This window comes from Wyeomyia smithii, chromosome 3, assembly GCF_029784165.1.
Source record: "Wyeomyia smithii strain HCP4-BCI-WySm-NY-G18 chromosome 3, ASM2978416v1, whole genome shotgun sequence".
NCBI lineage: Eukaryota > Metazoa > Arthropoda > Insecta > Diptera > Culicidae > Wyeomyia > Wyeomyia smithii.
The window spans coordinates 260,159,583-260,176,429 of record NC_073696.1 but is presented as its reverse complement, the minus strand read 5'-3'; the positions used below and the strand labels follow the sequence as shown (position 1 = coordinate 260,176,429).

General features: G+C 40.1%; 1 protein-coding gene across 2 annotated transcripts in view; it reads right to left on the bottom strand.

Annotated features, from left to right (window-relative positions):
- The window catches only part of LOC129731909 (relaxin receptor 2-like), a 182,245-nt gene that overhangs the window by 17,097 nt on the left and 148,301 nt on the right, over window positions 1–16,847 (bottom strand). For both annotated transcript variants that reach the window (XM_055692280.1, XM_055692281.1), the window contains 3 exons: window positions 6,377–6,489; window positions 6,238–6,314; window positions 3,738–3,798 (listed from right to left, as the gene is read on the bottom strand). In XM_055692280.1, coding sequence (XP_055548255.1) covers window positions 3,738–3,798; window positions 6,238–6,314; window positions 6,377–6,489 — 251 coding nt within the window. The remainder of the gene's footprint in view (window positions 1–3,737; window positions 3,799–6,237; window positions 6,315–6,376; window positions 6,490–16,847) is intronic.

The following is a 16,847-nucleotide window of genomic DNA, read 5'->3' as shown; positions in this document are numbered from 1 at the left end:
CTGTTGGGGGCTTTGGCAAAGCTCAACCTAGATCTGGCCAACGTTGGGAACAAAAGTACATTTAGCAGAAATGGTGCGGAGTCGATCATCGACGTGACGTTCTCCAGCCCAGGACTGATCAAGAACTGGAGGGTAGACGATGGCTACACTAATAGCGACCACCAGGCGGCCTGTTATAGTGTAGACAACAACGAGAGGCGGCAAGCGACGGGTAGAGCCAACACTCCGACCGTTCGCGGGTGGAAGACATCGCACTTTGATGCCGAGGTATTCGAAGAGGCAATGAGAAGAGAGCGCGAGGGGGGCAGTTGGCTCCGCCCGACTGCTGACCAACTAGTTGCTATGCTATCGCGGGCGTGCGACGCCACCATGCCTAGGACTCGCCAACCTAGGAATGGAAAGCCACCTGTTTACTGGTGGACGGACGCGATAGCCGACCTTCGAAAGGCGTGCCTCCGTGCAAGACGGAGGATGCAGCGTGCGCGAAACGAAGAAGAGAGGACAGAGCGCCGCGCAGCATTCAGTTCGGCAAGATCGATGCTAAAGAGTGCGATAAAGGCCAGCAAGAGGGCCTGCTTCGATAGGCTATGTGCGAGTGCCAATACAAATCCGTGGGGTGACGCCTACAGGATCGTAATGGCCAAGACTAAAGGCGCGCTGGTGCCTGCAGAGCGATCACCAGCGATGCTGGAGCGTATCATCGAGGGACTCTTTCCACGCCACGAGCCAAGTCCTTGGCCGTCGAGTCTCACGTCCGACGTTCCAGTATCTCAGACATAGACCAGAGATGGTCGGCCAACCTGCCGAGCATCCAATCCGTGAGCGACGACAGCCGTGTCGGGGCAGGGGAGGAGGCAAGGGTTACGAATGAGGAACTCATCGTGATCGCCAAATCCCTAAAGGTGAGCAAGGCACCGGGACCGGATGGTATCCCTAACCTGGCGATCAGGCTGGCGATAAAAACGACCCCCGGGCTGTTCAGGGCAGTCATGCAGAGGTGCCTGGATGACTGTCTCTTTCCGGACAGGTGGAAGCGGCAGAGACTGGTCTTATTGCCGAAGGCTGGGAAACCGCCAGGGGACCCATCGGCATATAGGCCTATCTGCCTGCTGGACACCGCGGGCAAGGTGCTTGAGAGGATCATCCTCAACAGACTGGTGAGGTACACGGAGGGTGTACACGGTCTGGCAAGTAACCAGTTCGGCTTCCGGAAGGGCAGGTCCACGCTGGATGCAATCTCTTCCATTATCAAGACGGTGGAGGTAGCAATCCAGCGCAAGAGAAGGGGAATACGCTACTGCGCAATCGTCACGCTCGACGTGAAGAATGCGTTCAATAGTGCCAGTTGGGACTCCATAGCGCTCGCGCTCAGGAGCATCCATGTACCGGTGTCGCTGTACAAGATTCTGGAAAATTATTTCCAGAATCGAGTACTTGTTTACGACACGGAGGAGGGTCAGAAGTGCGTCCCAATTACCGCAGGAGTTCCGCAAGGTTCTATCCTGGGCCCGGTGTTGTGGAATGTCATGTATGACGGAGTGTTGAAACTCAAGTTCCCTGTAGGGGTTGTGATCGTCGGCTTTGCAGACGACATAACGCTGGAGGTTTACGGCGAGTCTATCGAGGAGGTCGAGTTGACGGCCGCGCACTGTATACGCAAGGTCGAGGACTGGATGCGCTCCAGGAAACTGGAGCTCGCGCATCATAAGACGGAGGTCACGGTTGTGAACAACCGTAAATCGGAGCAACAGGCGGTGGTCAGAGTCGGAGACTGCACCATCACCTCGAAGCGATCCCTGAAGCTCTTGGGGGTTATGGTGGACGACAAGCTCACGTTCGGGAGTCACGTCGACTATGCCTGTAAGAGGGCCTCATCGGCTATTGCAGCACTATCTCGTATGATGTCCAATAGCTCAGCGGTTTATGGCAGCAAGCGAAGACTTCTTGCCAGCGTGGTTTCGTCCATACTTAGGTATGGTGGGCCAGTGTGGTCCAGAGCTCTAGGTACTAACAGTTACCGTGGTAAACTGGAAAGTACCTACAGGCTCATGTGCCTGAGAGTTGCGAGTGCGTATCGTACGGTGTCATACGATGCAATCTGTGTCTTGTCCGGCATGACGCCTATCAGCATCGCCATCAAGGAGGACAGAGAGTGTTTCGACCAACGTGACACAAGGGGCATACGAGGTACCAGAAGGTCATTCTCGATGCTCCGCTGGCAGCGGGAATGGTCCAACTCCACAAAGGGCAGATGGACGCACCGACTCATACCGGAGATATCCGGCTGGGTCGGGAGACGACATGGTGAAGTGAACTTCCACCTGACACAAATCCTGTCAGGCCATGGTTGTTTCAGGCAATATCTGCACAGGTTCGGACACGCGGTGTCCCCCATGTGTCCCGAGTGCGTGGAGGAGGAGGAGACTGCTGAGCATGTCTTCTTCGTATGCCCCCGTTTCGTAAGAGCGAGGAGCAACATGATGGCTGTGAGCAGGCCTGGCACTACTCCGGACAATCTAGTCCGGAGGATGTGCGACGACCCGGACATCTGGAACGCGGTCTGTGCGGCCGCCTCTCAGATCGTTCTGGAGCTGCAATGTGTGTGGCGGGTCAACCACCAACACGCCAGTGGTAGCTAATTACCAGTCTCCAGGTAGTTAGCTAGGAGGTTATAAGAGTAAAGAGGGTGCATCACGCACAAAAGCCACTCCCCGACGTAATACTTAACCGTCGTTCCGGGAAGACCAGGGCTGGAGACTGGAGGGGTTTTAGTGGGTCGGGACAGGGATCAGTAGGTGTCTGGGCGAGTGCAACTACCCCAGCATCTCTCCCCTAGTCTCATCCCCACACCCTGAGTTCTCTTCTCAGGTGTCTGTTTGCAGATTTCCCCGCCACCTTAAAAAAAAAAAAAAAAAAAAAAAAAAAAAAAACTCAAAATGTGTTACTCGAGCTTTTTGTTTCCAGTAATTTATGAAAGCAGGATAATTCATTGAAAATTTCTTCTAGTTAGATAGAATTTCACTATTGTGTTTAAATCACGAACTGTTAAAGTGTGTAATACAAATGCAACAAATTAAATCACGCCAAATACTTATGTTTATAATTGTAGATGCCAAAGCTTGCAGAAAAATGCCCCATTCATAGACATCATTGAGCTAGAAAAAATGATGAAAGTTGACGTAACGTTGGCTAAAATTTCTAATTTATTTTACTCTTCTCTTCAGAAAATAGTTCTGCTTTTTGAAATTCTCTAAGCAAAAATTATCCACCATTCAGCCTTTGGGTTAAGACAATAGTTAGTAAAATTTCGAGTACGTCACTTTCTAAGTTTACCTTCTAGGAAAAAGTCATGATGCACGTTAATTATCAAATATAAGAATGTAAAACAAAATTCTAGAAAACTTCGTTAACGTTACAAATAATTTCATAATCACAATTTAATAGCTAATGGAAACTTTTAATACACAGTAGATTGATGACACATTGAACCCCCAGAAACCAGTCCCGTGTGCACAGGTATTCCAAAAACATATCTCCTACTTCTTTGATCAAGAAATTGGCATTGTACCAATGCAAGCATGTTTTGAATCACGGTAAAACTTGCCAAAGAACTATTTTCAATACAACTAATCATTTCAATGGATTGATTTAGTAAAAAAGCATAGCAAAGTTCTGATCGCGTTACAATCTAATAATCATCCAATAAGGAGCTGAAAGAAAAAAAACAAATCGCTTACCCTTCGCTGCAGCAGTCGCTTGCTGCCACCGTTGCTGGACGCAAATTGCGCGAGACTGTTCCTGATGGTGGGGATGCCCGGTAGTGCAGAGCATGCAAAGCAGAGAGAAAAAAAAACAACAAGAAAGAAAACTCAATGAAAAATGATTCTATTGCGAAAATGTATTCTGGTGGGCGGAAAAACATGACATCCGTTGAAGGAACATAACAAAAAAAAAAAACGGCAGAGAAATTTGTTCCCCGTGTGACGGGATGGAGAATTAATGGATTTTTCATTGACAGAAAGTGGGACAAAGTGCCACACAGTGAGATTAAGCTTTTTCGATTGGATACCTTTTTTTCGTAGTTTGGAAATCGAACTTTCTTTCGGACTCTTCCGGAGTATTGTTTCAGGAATGTTAATCTTGTAATGGAAATTGGCAAATTTATCAGTATCACTTTCCTTCCCGAATCTCAGTGTGCAGCTGAGTCGGGTTCCTCTATTGAGCTGCGGATTCCCGACCGGCGGAACACACTGCGGTGGATTGCGATTTTCCTGGGTGGATTTTTTCCCGCTGGTTGCGTGCACAACAATCATCTATTTCACATTATTATGTATTTTGCCTGTCCGAACAAGCGAGTGAGGTGCTTTCATGTTTTATACCCAATTCCGTTGTCTCGATGTAGTTTTTTGTAAATCAAACACGAAAAAAAACCGCCGCGCAGAAAGTGGCAATATCGCGGACAATTACCGGATTCGGAAAGTAATCAGCCGCTGATGAGGAGTGTTTAGTTTTTGCGTTTTGGTTTATCTGATGTTATCACGCTACAGAACCATGAAAGCTTGGTAGACTAATTGCATCGTAAACGAAGCCCATTAATCATTGTTTTGCGAACTAATTTGATTTACTTTTGCAATGTGAAAATTACCATTATTTTCAGCAATACTTTTGATTTCTTTATCTTGATTGATCTTCAGCTTTCATTTGAGGTTTGTGTTTCATTCCTTGAACCTGTTGGAATCTAGTTATTCAATTTCCAACGAATTATTTTACAGCTTTCGCCATAAATATAATATAACGCTAATTTCGACTCCATTTACAAAATTATACAATACTGGGACTGGTCATCATCCTAACAACCAGCCAATTTTGGAGCTTGTCGAAATCGCGCCGCTCAACCTCTTCTTGTTGAGTCCCTTTTCTGGGTGCATTTAGTCGGGCGCCCGAAACTCGTAAATTAACAATGAATCCATCCGGTATCCAACCTTCTGGGCAGAGTTCCGACGTCCTACTGGAATCATTTCTCTGTTTTATTATTCCTTTTTTGTTTCACTCCCAGCTGGAATTGGAAAACTTACAACAGGGGAGCTCATTAGTCGTGAAGCTGCTTGTTCGAGGTAAAATATCGTACAGTTTAAACATAGACAAAGCCCGAGCTTCCTATCGGGACGGACTTGGACAGGTGCTGGCTGCAGCAAGTGCAGCAACAATGCACAAACTAAACGAATAACTTATTTTAATCTTTCGCCTTTGTTAACATCTTCATGGACATTTAGAACGCTGAAGCGAAAGCACCCTTAAGTGGTAATTTCGCTCTGATTTCGTTAGTCAAGCAATTTTACCGGCACTTCCAGATTTTTGCAGTTAGTAATATACACCTTTTTTGTTTTATTGTTTATCCCGAAGCTTCAGGTGAAAAATATAATGATTCAACGGCTGAAGAAATTTAAATTGCCATCAAAGACTGTGATACCACGGCAAGTAACCATGCTGTAACCGAATTACAAAGAATATTTTCCCAACCCCCCGAAACGAATTAAAAGGAACAAGCAAAGAATCTGACTGCGGGAAAAATAGAGTTTCCCGCACGCGATGGTCTTCCTCTAATGATTTTCTAATGACTAGCGAATACTTTAATTATGCTTCCTGCAAGCTATTGCGCCGGCAGCCAACGGGAAGCCCTGTGCACCTGTTGTGGTTCTGCTCTGTTATCTGGTTTCTATTTTTCCCTCCCAGCCAGTGGAAAAAAGACTGTACCTTTTCCAGCGAAAATTAATAATTAAAATAATCTAAATGCGACTACCCGTGCTCAAGGACGCTATGAGCTTGAGGAGGAATGTTAAAATTTCACTGGTGAGCTAAAAATATTCGCTGTCATCAATAGACATCAGACAAAAAAACCCAGAGACCATTAAAGTTAATGGTTTATTTATGTTAGTCGAAGTTTCCAAAAATAGATTTGATACGACCTTTGCCGCTGATTGAAATTCTTTACTTCAGGCAAAAAGTTTTCAAACCAACCGGGAAATTTTCCAATTTTTTCTCATGGTATGATATGGCGCCATTTAAGTTAATTTACCGTAACAATCTAGAAAATACTTTCTGTCTAATTGAAACAAACCGTTTTTACAACACTGCTTAACAATCCAACCCACCAGTAGCAAAGAAACAAACCTTACCAATCAGATTCACGAGCCCCCAGCGAGAGTCGACCCAAAACTGCTCTAGTTCAGCACTTACCTTGAATCGATCGCCGAATCATACCCGTTCAGTTCAGCACTGGCGCCACATGGTAGCGAGTAGAAGAAACGAGTGAGCTGCAAGAGAAATTAGTTCCGATAAGTATCGCCAGAAACTGCTCGAAAATAAGGACACCTACCTGTTGCTTGAACTGCGCCGTGGTTAGGGTGTACAACACAGGATTGAGGGCCGAATTCACAGGCAGCACGAGCACCGCCAGCCAGGCGTACAGCGAAGGGGATATGTGAACTCCTGGAATGGGGAATGAAAGAGAAAAATAAGTATATGTAGATACACTTGAAAAATCTTTAAAGTGTTCAGTATTTTTCTTCGTTTTTTTGCGTGAATGTTTCTCTGAGTAATTAAGGGGCCATCCACATTCCAGGTGAAGAGTTTGTTAACGATTTTGAACCTCCCCTTTTCCCCTCCGTGGACAACCGGTCATATAAATTCCTAAATTTTTGTTATGGACCATGGACATTACAAATACCACTTCCCCAAAGCTGTCCACGTGGAATGTGAATGGCCGCTAACCTAAAATTTTCAACTTTTTTGTTGAAAAACACAAAATTTAAACTTTATAAATTCGCTGCTTATTTTTGTAAGAATTTGTAAGAAATACAAGCACTTTGAAACTTTATGCAATTGTTTTTAAAAATCAGCTGATTTGCTAAGTTAAATTTTCTTTAAGAGAAACAAAATTTTGGGCTTTTATCGCACATTTATTTCACGATACTAAATGGAAAAAATGGAAGAACTGCTGAAGTGCCCTAGTGTTAGTTGTAGGTCTAGTCGAGTGTTACCCGATTTTGGACCTAAGCTAACATGTATGTTTTTCAAGAAGTGTAAAATGAAAAGCAGTAAATATCCCAAAACTGACTAATTCGGCAGTCACTATGCACTTTAGGAAAAGCACTACAGTGCTTTTTCGCTTTTATCAACAGTCGTTTTTATCACTACTCGCCAAATTCACGCTCGATCTTCTCACGGTTTTTTTTCGTTTTTATCACGCTTTTTAAAAAAAATCTTTAAATCAAGAATAATGTACTTCCAGTTGTAGAAAATGCATTCGAAACATCATTTTCACTTGAGCCTTGTGTTCTTCCATGTGTATAGTTTTATGAACTCAATTTATTTGATCAATTTTCTGAGGCAACCAAGTGTCATATCTATTACAAATAATTTGTGTCATAATTTTGAGAAAAATGAACCGTGAAATAATAAATTCATTGACATTGAAGCGAAAATTACGTATTATTAGAGCGGTTGAGAAAAAAAACTGTTAACAACTTAAATAGTCCTACAGTTTGGTCCTCATAGAGCGTGGATTTAAAAATTATAAAATCTAGCGGCTTCACCATTTTATATAAAAAAGCATTAAACTCTGCTAGCTATGCTTAAGAATGGGCAGTACAAACCATATTGATATTGCATGTATAATAATCGGGAGAAAGTCCGCGCAAATGCAATGGAGAACAATATCATGAACTAACCTTTTCTTGTTTATTCATTTTTATTTTGAACTTATATCCCCTTCAACCATGAAAGTGCATCATTTTACTCAAAATATCATAAATTTCATTTCAATCCAACACAAAAAATTAAATTTCTATCATTTCGCTAAATTCACGGTTTTGCCAAATTCACAGTAAAATTTTTTTGACCGTGATAAAATCGAAAAAGCACTGTATCACGTTTATCTTCATTACAGTCAACTCTCCATATCTCGATGTTGGAGGGACCATCGAGAAAACGAGATATCGAGGAAAGAAGTTACCTAAAAATTTTTACTAGTGCAACAGCGGTTCGAGATTCTCAAATAAAGGGTTTTTCAATAAGAGCACTACTGAAGTAGACCGATAGGGACAGCAAACGATGCCATATTTTTTCCCACTCTCGACATTTTTCTTCAGTAAGGTTTGCCATTTATAATGGAATTGATCCAACTACGTCGAGATTATTGAAATTTATTACCGAAATTCGAAGTCAGCGGTCTAAACTTTAAGAGCACTTCGTCCAATTTATGGCCGCCATAATCCTCCTGCCAGATCAACTATTGAGCGTCTAGCAGAAAAATTTAATCCACAGGCACAGTACTGTGCGCTCTTATTGAAAAACCCCTTAGAAGAACTAGCGAGTAGATCACTCCATGGACAGGTTATTACGCGTGTATTAGAGGAATGCGTTAGAGTTCCTACAACAAACTATGAATGTTTTTCGCTGCACTTGGTAAACGTATTGCACGTATTTCTTGTGTGCTGGCAAATGTTAAAATGGAGAAAAGAATTCATTTGACCATACAAACAGATTCGACAAAGTATGTCTAACGGTAAATCGAGCAGACTTTCGATTTCTACAGTGGTCAAAATCAGACCGACATGTTTAATAGTCTAAACGTACCTTAAATTGTAACTCCGAGTCCTCAAACAAATTCATGGGCTTTTCTTGAAGTAACACATCAGACAAAAAGTAGGAGGGTGGTATCCAAGACACGACCGCATAGTTGACGTAGGACTACAATAGTTTTATATATCCTTTTGAGGCTCTGTTTGATTTGAGCTCGTTTTACTTTTGGCTCGATTCGATTTTATCACAAATTTGCCAAAAAACGAGCGATTATGTTTAATCATATTTTTTTAGTTTTCTTGATTTTTTCAACCAATTTGAGCTCAACATCCTCCAAAGGAAATGTATTTTGGTTCTTTATATTGCCGAAGCGGATGATCAGAATCGTTAAAACGATTGCTGAAAAATGACCGGGACATGTTGTGGTGATATAACGATCATGATCAAAGCAGTTCTATGCCTCTTATTACTCGGGTGGTAATATCAAGCATCTAGGTCGTCAACCTAAATTCATCAAGCGACACCTCAAACGACTTGGAACTAAAACTAGTTTATTGGTGGTCATATCTACTGTTAATGTCGTCTTTGGCTGCTTAAAAAGTAAAAAAAAAGTCTTGAAAAGAGAAACGTTCATTTTTGGCATGGTTCGATTGGGGCAACAGAAACAATTCTGGCGTTTTGCCATAATCGAACGGAGTCTGTATTTTGATTATTAATTTGCAGCGCTCTATTTCAGGAGAAAAAGTAGGAGGTTGTATCCAAGACACGACCGCATAAATGACGTAGAACTACGTACACTATTAACAAATGCATTGAGTGTTTTATTACCCTAGTAAAAAACTGGTTTTATCAAAGTTTCATAGCGCTTTTTTGACTGTATTGAGCGCTAAAAAACTTTGATAAAACCAATATTTTTACTTGGGTAATGAGTTATAATGTCTACTAATGAAGGGTTGTGAATTTCGTGAACCGGATTCAGCAGTTAGCAGAACGTGCCGAGTTAAAAACCTTACACAGCACACACAGTGTGGTCCCCGTGGCTCTGTGGTTAGCGATGTCGGTCGGCTAGCTCTCCTACACGGTTGTGATATCGGGTTCGATTCCCGATCGAGTCGAGGATCTCTTCGAGCTGGAAATTTTCTCGACTCAGCACTGGGGCACGGTGTATCGTTGTACTTATCCTACACATGCAAAATGTGCCAAAAACAATATCGATAACGAATTCTCTCAACTAAAATCGAGTTGATCGAGACCGCTATTAGCCCCCAGGCTAAGCGTGCGATATTGTTGCTGTTACACACACACACACAAATCATACCATATCATAGACGCACACACATCATACCATATCATACAGACGCATACACATCATATCATATCATAGAGACACACACACATCATATCATATCATACACTCACACACACATCATACTATATCATCATACCATACACACATCATACCATATCATACACACACAGCAAGCAAGCGACCAATCAGAGGACGTTATTTTTATTTCAACAAGACTTGACAATTTTCAATAGTGCAATAGTTCGTAGATTCAAACAACATTTTTCTGCATTTGGTCAGATGCGTGTATAATTTTCCAATCGATTGCTGCAAGAATGAAGAAAATCGGTTGATAACCAACCGACCTATAAGCATTTGAAAAGGGACAAATTTCGTCCCAGTTTTTCAGTTTGCATCCCTGTGTGGTATGCTAAAGTAAAACGTAGTTTTACGTCAAAAATATTCTCTTTATCATTCATGAATACCTTTCAGCATAATACAGTCAACTTTCTTCAATACGCGAAAAGGCAACAGTCTATACAGATCTAAATTGAGTACGATTTAGTAGCAATTAAACTTTCTTTATATTTATTTGTCTTGTGCAAGATATCTCACTCACCGATCACAATGCGGCAAAGATTTCACGTAAAAAAAATTCCTGCAGTTATTCGTGGAAAAAATAACGATAAAGATATATAGTTTTTAGACGAAAAATAAACAATTTAAAATTGACATAGAATTTTATGAACATGTTACATTAAATTCAGATCAATTCAAACATTTTATCAGTTAACAAAATTTAAAAAAAATAATCAGGATCAAGATATCAAATACAACGAAGATGCCATATTTGAAAGTCATATGTCTGTTATCTTCAAAAAAAAAAAAAAAAGACCGGCTAGAATGATAAACAACATTAGCCTCAGCAATTTATATGTGCATAGTGTTGTTCAATTACAAGTAATATTATCTTGAAGATGCTTTTGATTGAAAAATACAAATAAAAATGTGAGAACTCTAATATCAAGATAAAATGAATTTGGTTTTCCTCTATACCGCCACCGCGGGATGCAACTAGGATTGTCATATTGGATTCATTTATTATTTACCTATTCAAAGATCTGTACAGAGCATTTTGGTTTTCTATTGTCTTTTGGATACTCCATAATTAGTTATCTTAATAAATCTGAGAAAAACAGAGTGTAGAGTTAAAAAATTAACAACGCATTTTATCTGTATAACACAGTGCATGTTGATTTTTTGATGAAGTTTGATGCAAAAATGGATTTACCGGAGTTTGAACATATTTCAACTTAAGGGGCAACAATGGCGCCATTTTGAATTTTTGAGAAACTGGAAGTTTTTGATGTTTTGAAGTAGAATACTTCTCTCTGGAAGTTCGGCTACATAGGGATGTGAAATGAAAATCTAAAACTGAAAAAAGTGAAAAGTATGTCCAATTTCAAATGCTAATAAATCGGTTAGTATTCGATGGATTTCCTTCGTTCTTGCAGCAATAGATTGGAAAATCTTCTAAGATTCTTCCCAAAATAAGATAATTGTAATTTTATTATTCACACTATTGTACTATTGAAAATATTCAAGCCTTGTCAAAACGAAAAATTCGACCTCTGATTGGTCGTTATATGCTCGCTTCCCAAGCACGGTCGACAGGATCATATACCTTGCAATTGAAAACATGCTATTTGGCCTATATAAGAGCCTGTTTCAGCCGGAGCCGCTCATAATAGTTCTAGACAGCGACAACAGCAGCACTAGCCCTGTGGTTGGTCACCACGTCTCAGGAGCAGCGCGGTTTTTTTCAACGTGTGTCGCCAGACAGCCATTATTCCCCCCCTTGTTGGGGCAGCATGAAGATTGCCATCAGGAAATAAAATTTTGGAAATCATAATGCCTTTTTCAAGGCAAATAAACAAGTCATTGAAAGTTAATAATATTTGTCATTCTGTGTTGCATCCTAGCAATTTAAATCTGTCGCACCCGTCGAATTTACTAATGTGAAATAGCTTCCACAGTGCATGTTATCCGTGTATCTTAATTTCCCCAATGTTAGGGCAGCTCAAAGGTTGTAATTAGCAACCGATTTTGAACCGCAAAATGCTTTTTCAAGGCAAATAAAATAATTGAAGGTTAATAATTTTCTGGCATCAACACAAGCAGACATTCTGTGCGGGATGCAATCAAATTCTGTTGTAGTTGTCTAATTTTCACTTTATTTAGTAAACCCCCCACTGTAGGGGCAGCGCGAAGGCTGCGATCAGCATAACCGACATTGAATAATAAACTGCCCTGTTAGTACGCATTCACAAAAGCAGTTAGCTCGACTATGCAGAGCTAATATGAAGTCGATTCAATCAATCAGCATAAACAGAATTTCGTCGTCTCCCAGCTGCCAAGTTGCTACATGATGCAACACGCAACAGCGAGCAAACGAAATCGCTTGATGTTACAAACCGCAATAAGATACGGGTTAAAACCGTTGCGTGTGTGGGAGCACCATCGGTGTTTATTCGCTGGATACACTATCTACTGTCTACTGAACGCAATAATCTGCTTACATGCGACACGGGGACGGGAACATTTTCTTCAACCAAGCTGCACAACACGACACAAAGCATGTTATTTTGTTGCTTCAATGAGAGTGCTATCGGTCCGGCTCGACAGAATGTTCACAAGAAATCATTTTTGTGCATCCGTGCTATGAAACTGAGGAAAAACTTTAGAAACTGAAAAAAGAGGTGGAGCTTATCAAATGATCGTTCTGAGCCAGAATGAAGTCACACATATTTTTCAAGTTATATCATTCCACCACGTACGTAAAATAATTCATTCCTATTTTCATCCCTATATAAGAGTCTGTTTTAGTCATTCTTTGTTTTGCTTTCGTTTCGATTAGACGCAAATTGTTTATCTCCGTTTGAGTTCGCAAAATAACAATACACGAGTTATCGTACGGGTGTTTTTTTGTCGATTAGTTCTTGTGCTGCGCGATAACAATAGCCTGTTATATATCGGCAGAAACATCTGCACACTGGTAGGGGCAGGCTACCCCGCCAGTGATTCGATACGCAGCTAATATATCAGCAAGAATAATTCTCCCGCACCGCTGTTACCCCGCTAGCAGCACGGACCATCATACGATCGAGCGAGTGGAAGTCAACTACAAGTGGCATCTACAAGGTCGCGTGTAGGACACGGCCACTGCGTCTCAACACGAAGCTGGATCGTCATTGTTTGCTCTGCGGAGACGCTCGATTAATTCTACTATCAGCCGTGAGGTCGTGACTTAGACGTTCGGTGAAGTATTACCTTTAGAATTTTTACTATTATTATCAATATTATTACTATGTTATAATATTATTATTAATATTATTATTGTTATTATTATTGTTATTATTAATATTATTACTATAATTATTATTATTATTATTATTATTACTATTGTTATTACAATTAGTATTACTGTCTTTTTTTTTATTTGATCCATTGTAGATTGAAAAATTGTTTTTAAAATTTAACATCCACTACTTCAACCCCCCCCCCCCCCATATTCGAATATTTATCGTTTGTGTGCGGTAGAGCGTAACGCTCCCGCAAAATGGACGACATGCAGGTGCAACTTTTCCTGGAGGTGGAAACAAACGGGGAAGAAATTGAAATTTCTCCCGTCAGCTCACCCCTACCTTCCTCTGTGCCCTCCCCTTTGCCAAGTCCTGTACCAAGAGTACCGGAAGTACGGGTAAAAGCTTACCCAGATGCCGCTGGCGGTCCCTACGTTGTTTTTTTCCGGCCCATAAAGAAGCCATTGAATATTATTCAAATTGGCAAAGACCTGGCAAAACATTTTTCGGCCGTAACCGAGATTACGAAGGTGAGGCCGAACAAACTGCGAGTTGTCGTGAGTAGCTTGAAGCAAGCAAACGAAATTGCTGGCTACGAGCTCTTCACGAGAGAGTATCGCGTGTACATCCCTGCCAAGGATGTAGAAATCGACGGTGTGGTTACCGAGGGGAATCTCACTGTCGATGACATTTTGCGTCATGGAGTGGGCTGTTTTAAAAACCCCTTGATGCAAAGTGTAAAGATACTGGATTGCAAGCAATTGCATTCAGTATCCATCGAAGAAGGGAAGAAGAAATTCCTCCCTTCGGATTCCTTCCGAGTAACATTCGCCGGATCCGCGCTGCCGAACTAAGTGAGAAAAATTTCAAATGCTAATAAATCGGTTAGTTTTCGATGGATTTCCTTCGTTTTTGCAGCAATCGATTAGAAAATCTTCTAAGATTCCTCCAAATGCATGAAATTGCAATTTTATCATTCGAACTATTGTACTATCGAAAACTCTTAAGCCTTGTCAAAACATAAAATTCGACCTCTGATTGGTCGTTATATGCTTGCTTCCCAAGCACGGTCGGCAGAGTTATGAACCTAGTAAATTAGGAATGCATCATTTGGCCTATATAAGAGCTTCATCAGATAATAAACAAACATTTCATCGGATATTGAATTGAACAACTGAAATTTGAAGAACACAAATGATTATTTGAAGAGTTAATATTTTCTCGTTTTGCGCTATAATCCAAAGTTGAGCAAAATCATTTCAAATCGCCTGGAAATACGCGAAAATTTAATCGACCATTTTTGATTTGAATGAAACTTTGCACACGTATTTGGGTCAGCAAACTGAGCATTTTCCACAGATGGAGTGATTTTTTACACCCATGAGTTACATTCTAAAAGGGCGTGTGCCTTTTGGCATAGGTTTTATTGGAAGCATTGTAGCCCAGAAACCGTTGGTTGTATGGAAAAACTGTCTGATAATGAATTGCAGGGAATTAAAAAAACATCATAAAAAAATATACACTGTACAAAAAAAATTTTTTTTGACCAAAAACAATTAAAAATAAACATTAAATTTCAATTTTAAAAAAAAGAGTTGAATTTTTTTTTATTTTTTTTAAAGAAGCTTAATAATCTAAAATAATAGCTGGCACACAAAAGTATCACTCGTTTGTTCCGATTTCAGAAAATAAGATACAAACGAAGCTGTTTTCAAAAGCTGACGAATCATTTACTTATGATGTATATAAAATATAAGGTGAAACTAGTTCTGTAAAGTATCTATGTCATAAAAAAATATGTTCCTAAGATAATAAAACTCGAAAATAAATATTTGATTCTTATATATATTTATATAACTTAGAACATTTAACTCTTTCCTTGAGAACCGTTCGCCCAATCGTTTTGTTGTCAGATAATGAATTGTATATTTTTGATCAAGCATTCCAATGAACGTATGGTTTTTGCTGGAGAACCATGGACAAATTAAGAAAAACGTGTATTTTCCTAAATTTTAATAATTGTTCGAACTAAAATTAGAAATAACTCGAAAACCAATGCCTTTAGAATGTTAACTACCAAGAGCTTTTTGATTTAAAATGACTCTTTGCATCTTTTAAAATCATCAGAATACAAATATTTTGAAAAATGTTTTAATTAGAATTTTCATAAAAAAATTAATCTACCATAAAGAAATTATTTTTCATTTCTCTATCCTGGATTTTTTTTTAAAGTTGCGTATTAACGTCAAGTTTCTTTAAAAAAAAAATTAAAAAAAATTCAACTCTTTTTTTTTTTAAATTGAAATTTTATGTTTATTTTTAATTTTTTTTTGGTCAAAAAAATTTTTTTTTGTACAGTGTATATTTTTTCATGATGCATTTTTGATTCCCTGCAACTCATTCTCAGACAGTTTCTCTATACAACCAACGGTTTCTTGGCTACAATGCTTTGAATAAAACCTATGCCAAAAGGCATACGCCCTTTTAGAATGTAACTCATGGGTGTAAAAAATCGTTCCATCTGTGGAAAATGCTCAGTTTGCTGAGCCAAATACGTGTGCAAAGTTTCATTCAAATCAAAAATGGTCGATATTCGACCATCGGTGATTTGGCGCGATCTTGCTCAGTTAATTATCTTCATCCACATGCATACTCTGACTATTATTACGTGTTTGCGTCGCTTAGCGTTTGGCTACGGTCATGCAGAACGCAAATAACGGCGCGATGCGATTCGGCAAGACGAAATCTTTTGAAATGTATAGCTCTACTTCGCCTTAAAAAGAGCTATACATACATTTCACCACGGTAGGGCGAATCGCATCGCGCCGGCATTCGCGTTCTGCATAACCGTAGCCTTTGTTCCGTTCCCGTTTAATGATGTCGCATTAAATGTGCATATTACAATTCGGCAGCACTTCAACTTCTCATTTGCACAAAATTTAAAAATATTCAATGAACTTCATTCAAAATATCAGACAAAATTAAATTACAATACTGCCAATGAACGGTCAACGTTTATTTACTAGAAAAAATGACTGACACGCAAGCAGCCAGGTTACCTTTCTTGTAAAAGTATTCTACTTCAACCGTGGTCGTGGCTTTGCATACAACCTTCTTATGATTTTTTCGACGCCATTTTGTTTTAAGACCAAATGTCAAAATTCTAAGTGTTTGTCCACATATTAGCATCTTTTTACCCATCTTTTGAAAAAAAAACAGGTCTCAAATCGGACAAGAACTGAGCTCAAAACGGTTATTCTACGAAACCGGTTTTGGCATAGTTTTAGTGTATTTCAAAAAGCAAAGCAAAGCCTTGGTGCTACATTCGGAACTTGACCTTCTGTTTTACTATACACAGACTTCGCAGCCAACCGTTAAGTGTACAGGACAATTGCGGGGCTAGCGCTACGACCCTACTGACACTAACAGTCTCTCCCGAGTCCGGACTCGAACCTACGACGACTGGCTTGTTAGGGAAGCATCGTACCTCGAGACCAACTGGGGAGGGTATTTCACAAAGCAAAATAATATCGATTATTTCTGAACATTAATGGTAATTCGGTAATATCTTGAAGTGGTAGTCCAATAATAGCTTATCTTGAGTAAAAAAGTCT